The sequence below is a fragment of the Anoplolepis gracilipes genome, chromosome 1 (assembly GCF_047496725.1).
Source record: "Anoplolepis gracilipes chromosome 1, ASM4749672v1, whole genome shotgun sequence".
NCBI lineage: Eukaryota > Metazoa > Arthropoda > Insecta > Hymenoptera > Formicidae > Anoplolepis > Anoplolepis gracilipes.
In genome coordinates this window covers 1,254,438-1,262,510 of record NC_132970.1, presented here as the reverse complement: position 1 = coordinate 1,262,510, position 8,073 = coordinate 1,254,438, and the positions used below count along the sequence as shown (strand labels likewise).

At 29.2% G+C, this 8,073-nt stretch overlaps 2 protein-coding genes across 3 annotated transcripts; one reads left to right on the top strand and one right to left on the bottom strand.

The window, feature by feature from the left end:
- Nucleotides 1-29: 29 nt before the first annotated feature.
- Nucleotides 30-1,175, top strand: LOC140671377 (succinate dehydrogenase assembly factor 2, mitochondrial). Its single transcript, XM_072902627.1, has 3 exons — nucleotides 30-232; nucleotides 310-461; nucleotides 678-1,175. Exons 1-3 carry the CDS (start codon nucleotides 179-181, stop codon nucleotides 946-948), a joined length of 477 nt encoding a protein of 158 aa, XP_072758728.1. The 5' UTR covers nucleotides 30-178; the 3' UTR covers nucleotides 949-1,175.
- A 49-nt stretch (nucleotides 1,176-1,224) lies between these two features.
- Blm (Bloom syndrome helicase) lies at nucleotides 1,225-7,979 on the bottom strand. 2 transcript variants are annotated; one of them, XM_072902110.1, is made up of 16 exons: nucleotides 7,711-7,979; nucleotides 7,370-7,628; nucleotides 7,114-7,237; nucleotides 6,273-6,932; nucleotides 5,448-6,189; nucleotides 5,279-5,380; nucleotides 5,027-5,199; nucleotides 4,657-4,878; nucleotides 4,057-4,418; nucleotides 3,656-3,914; nucleotides 3,150-3,533; nucleotides 2,930-3,080; nucleotides 2,664-2,851; nucleotides 1,959-2,283; nucleotides 1,681-1,861; nucleotides 1,225-1,606 (listed from the first exon to the last, which is right to left on the bottom strand). In XM_072902110.1, the coding sequence occupies exons 2-16, from the start codon at nucleotides 7,462-7,464 to the stop codon at nucleotides 1,456-1,458; spliced, it is 4,119 nt and encodes a 1,372-aa protein (XP_072758211.1). In that variant the 5' UTR covers nucleotides 7,465-7,628; nucleotides 7,711-7,979; the 3' UTR covers nucleotides 1,225-1,455. The 2 variants fall into 2 exon arrangements, with proteins under 2 accessions (XP_072758211.1, XP_072758201.1); XM_072902100.1 differs by having other exon boundaries at nucleotides 1,225-1,609; nucleotides 7,711-7,978.
- Between the last annotated feature and the right edge of the window lie 94 nt (nucleotides 7,980-8,073).

The following is an 8,073-nucleotide window of genomic DNA, read 5'->3' as shown; positions in this document are numbered from 1 at the left end:
GAGGGGATATGATTTTGACATCTATGGAGCATTAGCGAGATCTCGTCAAATTATCTCAAGATAAGAAAGATCGAGAAAAATTCAAAGATACCAAATACCGGCCAATACCGGTGATAGCTGTCAATTGACGTATATAAACGTATAATGTAATCTTCGACAAGAGATATTATTATATTATATGCGCTGCATATCTACAATCATGAATAATATATCTAATCGTGTGACATCCTGCGTAAGCATTTGCAGATATTAAATATGAAAAAAAGTTTTCTATGCAAACGTAATGATATTATGTAAATAATGATACAGGTTAAGCCACTTCTGCTTACGAGAAGTGTGTCAATAAGTTGCTCCAGGCAGAAAGATGATTTCCAAGATTTGATTCATCCAGAAGGACGGGAACCCAATATTCCGCATTATGTGGAACGCGAAGGAGAAAATGCTGATCTAAAAAGAGCACGGTATTATATTATTTTTGTCACAATAAACAGTTAATTTCACATTGACAGAAAAGTGATAAAAAAAATTCCTCTATCATTATTATATGTATTTTGTTATTATATATATTATATCAAATACCTTACTTATTATAATTATAATTAAATCAAAGTTAATTAATCACAATATTAATATTAAAATTATTATTTATGTATATATATTTACTGCTGATACTTTAGATTGACATATCAGTCTCGTAAACGCGGAATGTTGGAGAACGGTTTGCTTCTTAGCACATTCGCAAAGAAGTATTTAAATACATTCAATGATACACAGTTAAGATTGTATGATCAGCTTATAAATTTGCCAACCAACGATTGGGACATATTTTACTGGGCGACTGGTGTTAAACCAACTCCATCTGAATTTGATAATGAAGTGATGGATTTGTTGAAAAAGCATACTCAGAATAAAGATCGCCAAGCTAGAATAATGCAACCTGATTTGTAAATAATGTATTATGTAGTAACAATGTTAATAGGATGTAACATACTAATGCAGTAATTTAGATTAATACAATTATAATAAATAATAATTATTGCATGATATTTATGTGTATAAAGTTAATAAAGGGAAGTCTTATTTTTAGAGAGATCTGGAATTGTTTTCTCTATTGTCATCATACATCTGTTTGAAATTAAAAAACAACAAAGATATATTATCTAGCTCCATCAAACATATATTTTAGCACTTGCTATCTTTTCGCACGCGTATTTAACGAAATCATTTATATTAAACAAAATATTTTATTATAAAAACCATTTTATATACATTCTTCTTATGAAATCTTAGAAAATATATATAAATACAATGTAGTTTATAGAAACATTTATTATCAAATTGTTTTAGTCTATAAAATGGCTAAAACGCCACAGATAATTTCGGTCATGTATTCCGAGACAAGAATTATAAATGCATCACAAACTCGGAAAATAATATAAAGATGAGAAGAAACAATTAACTAATGTGCATGTATCTATTGGGATTTGCGAGATATTGTTTCGTCTGACTAAAACTTGCAAGTCCTATCATTTTTTTTGTAGCTTCGTTAGATCTTGTTGTCGAACTTTTTGATGTGCCTCTGGACGAACCTCTTCCTCTTCCGGCGCTACTAATGTGCGAAATTCATTATTATAAAATAACAATAATCTATAAAATAGCAATCATGTATTTTTATATTACCTCGAGCCACCTCGTCTATACTTTTTATTGGAACTGCTAGATTTACTTGCAATCTTCCGTTTCCTACCGCGACGACTGCTAGTATTACTACGAGAATAATTGGAAGTGTTGTCATCCCAGGTGCTATCATCATCATTATCGTCATTACCTTGCTCTTCTTCATCATTTTCGTTTTCCAATACTGAAAATAATAGAGATTACTCAATATAATATAGAATATTATTTTTTACACACATGATCTATAATTCATAATGTGTGCAAGTTCATATATATCATACCAATTTTTTCTGCTGCATATTTCTGTGTAATCTCTAAGAGAGCTTTGCCATATTTAACAAAGTTAGCCTTAGTGACGTGTGGTATTTGTAACATGGCTTCTTCAGTCTCTGGTAAACGTTGGCTCATAGCTCTGACAGCTACCATATTCATAATAGAGGAAGCAGAAACATCCAATGTATTAGCAATTCCTCGTATTATTGTCATCAATTCGGCATAGCAACGGTCTTGCAACTCTTTTATAATGCCATCAATTTTCTTTGTAACTGTCGAAACTGTGGCCGTGCCACCCGTAGATTTATTTAATTGTCTTATTGGGATTTGTACCTATTTGAAAGCAAATAAAATATATATGTATAATGTGATGCAATAATCAACTTCAATATATATGCTAATATAATTTAAATATTAATAATTAAACAATATGCTGTACATTTTTATTCAGTTATATATTTTTATCAATTATATATTCTGCAAATACAGTCGGATCTCTTATCCTACGACCCTCTTATGCTACGAAACCTCTTATTCTACGACAAAAAATCCTCTCATGCTACGAACGCGAAAGGAGAATTATACCCTCACTCTAAAATTTTTATCGTAGGATCAGAGGTTTAAGGGAAAGATTCCAAACCGAAAATGTCGTAGGATAAGAAGTCCGACTGTATCTCCTTCTTTTATTTTTAGAGGTATTCTTAGATTAATACCTTTGTATCTTTTCTCGTCATGAGTTCGCTCGCCTTTGGCCCGATTTTTATATATGCACAAGCAATCTCATTATTAATATACATATTTTCTTGCAAATATTCTTGTAGTACCATATAATGTAAAAGACGTTCTATGTTATTTTTGTTCCATGATTTGCCCCGACCATATAGAGGATGTTGTGTAAGACCTGTAATTTAAGACAGAATATTTAGTAATATATTATTATAAATACTAATTTATTATTATTCATTAACTCAATACAAACCTAACTCTCGAATCTTTTTAAGATCGCTACCCTTAAAAATATTTGCTAAGAGTATTAGCGTAAGTTTACAATTCCTTCTATTGTTCATATCTCTTACAGCTCTCATAATCTCTTTTGCATCTTCAGTTGCATCCAGCATTGTTACCTCTTCCTAAAATTATCCATCTCAGTAATAATACCATTATGTTATTGCAATAATTATTTAATACATGTAACATACCTTGCATCTACAGTTATCACATGCTGTTGTCTTATTTGAAATACACTGTTGTCTATTAAATATTTCTCCAAAATAATTAAGCTGTAGTGATCTACGACAATCTGTAGTATTTTCGCAAAATGCTACCATCTTAAATAAATTATCCATATGTGTACTAATGACTTGTGGGTTAGGATTATCTAATTCGATCATTTTTCTGATCCTGTGCATGTCTGCATAATGATAAAACAAAATACAATCTGCTATTTCGCCGTCACGACCAGCGCGGCCACTTTCCTGATAATAGCCTTCTATGGATTTTGGCAGAGCTGCATGTATTACAAAGCGCACATTTGGTTTGTCAATCCCCATTCCAAAAGCTATAGTCGCGCAAATAACATGTACCTAAAAAGATATATGTGTAAAAATACAATTGACAAAACAAATATAAATAAATAAAAATAAAACTAAACATATATATATATATTTAAAAATTCAACATATAAATATGTAAAAGAAAGATATACTTCATCAGAGATCCATTTTCCTTGACAATTGCTTCTTTGATTATCTGTTAATCCTGCGTGATAACTCGACGCTTTGATACCATTCTTTTTCATTTGCGCAGCATAATCGTCGCAATCCTTGCGTGATAAGCAATATACAATACCGCAAGCGTTTCTATACTTTGTCATTATCATAGCAATAACTTCGTCGGAGCAATTTTTCCCTTTCTTTGAGATTATACTGTACCTCAAGTTAGGTCTGTTGAAACTCGACATAAACCTAAAAAATATAATCATTAATTTAGTAAAAAAAATTTAGTAAAAAAAAAATATATATATATACACACACACACACACATATATATATATATATATATAAAATATATAAATAATGTGTGTGAATAGTTATATATTAAACGTACCATTTTGGATTAGTCATACCCAATTGATGCAAAATATCTGTTCTCACACGTGGTGTAGCCGTTGCTGTTAGAGCCATTGTCGGCACTTTAGGATAATTGTCTCTGAGACATTTTAATCGTTTGTAATCTGGTCTGAAATCATGACCCCATTGACTAACACAGTGCGCTTCGTCAATGACAAATCTTGTTAGTAATTGCCTCTCGTACAAATTAATGAAGGTATTACATAATTTTGTCGAGGCGGAAATTTTCTCTGGTGTTACATATAATATTTTCAAAGCGGGTTCTTTTTTGGCCAGCTCCCTGTACACTGCTTCTGCTTGATTATCCGTTATAGAACTGGATAAGTGAGCTGCAGGAATCTGCAAATTTACAAGATATTAGGATCACTTAAAATAGAATTAATATAAGCAGTAAAGCAATAGCATATGTTTGTGTAATATATATATATATATATATATATGTGTATATATATATATATGTGTATATATATATATATATATATATATGTGTGTGTGTGTGTTTAGTTTTTAAATATTTTTATTATATCTAATATCTAACATATCTAATACATCTAATATATAACATTCTCTCTCTTACATCAAGTGAAGTAAGCTTCTGAACTTGATCTAAAATAAGACTTTTCAATGGTGAGATAACAATTGTTAATCCAACACTTAAAAGTGCAGGCAATTGATAACAAAGAGATTTTCCACCTCCAGTTGGCATCAAAACAAAGCAATCAAATCCTAATAAGGTTGCATTAATAGCTTGCAATTGATTTGGCCTAAATGTATATAAACCAAACCTTTGTCGAAATATCTGAAATAATACAATAATACAATTAAAATGTATGTACAATACTGTATTTTTACCATTTTATTTATATGTAATTTATAGGTGTGAATAAAAATTATTTATTATAATGGCATTGTATTTAAATAAAAATTGCTAGAAAATATTTATATACCTTTAACATTTCTTGTGAATGTGAATAAGTTAAACTATCAAATTCTCCACTAATACCATCATTTTTATAATTACCAGTAAATATTCCAAATTCCACACTATTTTTTTCAAATTTTGATTTTGTTTTAGTATCATTGTGCTTGCTACTTTGCGCATAATTAGTTTCAGGCCAATCTATGGGTTAAAGAAAACAATCAGTATAAGTGCAAGATATCAGCAAAAGTGCAACAAAAACTAAATGTAAAATTTATACCTGTAGAATCGTTTATATTTATGTTACAATTTTCTTCCAATGCTGGAAATTTTTCTAACTCTTGTGTTAATGTATTAGCTTTCATAGAAACTGTATAATTGCCTATAAAATATTTTCTCATTAAAAATCTTTCAAAAAGGATTAATGTTTTATTTATTATCTGGTTTACCTTGAGATTTATTAGTACTATTAATCCAATTGTTTGGACTATTCCTAATGATATTTTTTTGAGACATATTTGTTTCTGTCTTTGGTGGTGTCTTAATACTATCATTAAATGTATCTTTCGCGGATGTAGGGATATATTCAGAATCTATTGAAGAATTCACTGTCTTTGACATTTGTTGATCCTTCTCCCACATCTCTGCTATTGTTTTAGAAACTTGAGTGCCTAATACTGTCTTAATAGGTCTTTTTAATTGGAAAGTGCTCTTCTTACTTGAACTTGTGGTGTCAGGTGACTTGATTGCTATTATGGGTTCCATATTATTATCATATTCTTTTATATGTGACTCTGTTATATTTGAGAAATTTTCATGAAAGTCTATTGCTTTAGATATTGAGGTACTCGATGTATCAAACTCATTATTTGTCGAGTAACTCTCAAAGGTATGTGAAATTGGTCTTTCAACTGAGTTTGATGATGTAGATTCAGGAGTTCCCAGAGATATGGATATATCTTTTTCATCTTCTTTTTGCAACTTTGATAGTTTTGTCTGCATTAAACGCAATTTAGCTTTTACATGTCGATGTAAACCTTGTAATTTTGTGAAAGAATCTCGATCAAACTTTGGAAATTGTTCCAATATTGGTAATGGAATTAATTCAAGAGCGATACAAAATTTATCAAGAATTTCTATTTGAAGATCCTTTAAGTCTTCGCGTCTTTCTAGCAATTTATCCTTTGTAACCTACATATAATATAATCAGAAATAAATAGTGCCTATACAGTTTCAATATATTAATAAATATTCATGTACAATATGAAACTTACAGGTATTGTGGACATTACTGGTTCTTTTCGAATAGATTCAATCCATGAATTCAACTGCTTATTAAAACCTAAATCTTTGAGATTCACTCTAATATCAGGGCCTACCCATTTCTTTCTTGGTGATCCTTTGCCACTATACTTTGAGCAGGGACTATCAGTATCAGAATCTGAAATTATACTTTTTGCCTTTTGTTTATTACTCTTCTTAGGAGTATGCAGATGCTCATTTTCTATGCTTTTAGGTGTTAAATTAGTGACCTCATTAATTTTTTCTTTATTTGACAATATTGGACTGGAAGGAATATATTTGCTATTACACTCATTGTCAGTATAGTGATTGATATCTGATTCAATAGCCTGCCTTTTCTCATCTTTTTTTATCAATGCTTTCTTTGGGTTTCGATTTAACTGCAAACATTTTTTAATGTTTTTTCTATCTTCTTCACTATCAGAAGAATCGGGAATAAAAGAAGTTTTCACAGAGCATTTTTCTGTATTTTTCTGTAAAAGATTTGAAGATTTGATTTCTTTTTCTTTTTCAACCCTCTCTTTTTCTTCTATTGAATTTTCAACATAATATGGTTCAGATATATCAGAAATTCTATTGTTTTCTTTTGCTTTAAATGGACTTTTGCATGAGTCTGAACTGTCTGAATTATCCTGCCAATTTAAAATATTATAAATTATCTTGTAATCAATAATATTATTTTGTAATTAATCATGTTTTGTTAATTATAATATGTTTAACAAATTCATGTTTTGTTAATTATAATATGTTTAACAAATTCTGTAAATTAACTGATGGTAATAATATTATTATTAAACAAAATTATAATCTTACAAGATCTATTATTGAATCTATTGTTACTAAATCTCCAGCCATCTTTCTTTGTTTATCAGAATACAAATCATCCAAGGATTCATTATTTGAATCAATATTCTCTTCCTTTGTTAATTTTGGTGTACTAAAAATACAAAATTTTTTAAAAATCCTTTTAAGCATAAATAATTATAACATATTATGTAATTTGTATATAAAAATTTAGATATTAAATATATTTTGAACATTTTCTTAAAGCCTAATAAATTTGACTTACCTAGACTGCAGAATATTGTTTTTATTTGCTGTTTTTGCTAAAAATCCTACAATTGTAGATTGGGTCTTTTGACCAAGCACTATCTTTTTTGACATTATTAGTTAAATATATAAATAAGCATGAAAAGAAATTTGCACACGTAATGCGTTTCATTCGAGTATCTTATCTTTCTGAGACAATTGTTTATATACAAATACGCTTTATTTATATCAGCTAGGCAGTGTAAACAGTAGAATAAAAAACCTATCAGTAGGGTCCTCTGTGATTTGAAAAGCACAAAAAGCACATGTGTTAATAAATTTTAAAATTATACGTAAATAACAAAAATATACATTACGTACAGTATTTAACGGATGTAATATACCCTGTACAGCATTGTTAGGTTAGAAGACGAGATCAAGTATGTCACATGTTCACAAAGGATAATAAAAAAATATTAAATATTAACTGTCAAATAATATAAAGCAATAAATATGAAACAATAATGACGTATTAGGTAAAACGAGTATTATTAATTTGCGCTGTGTAATTTGGCTCTCCCGCCATTAATCGTAATGAGATTGAGCCATTTTGACGCCGATTATTATTCGTTTTTTCGAAAATTGTTCAAAGTTGTATTCAAAAGTTTATGAGTAGATTTTCGAACGCAATCTTGAAGGCATATACACTTATTGGATATTTGATAAAATTATCCAATAGAAAAT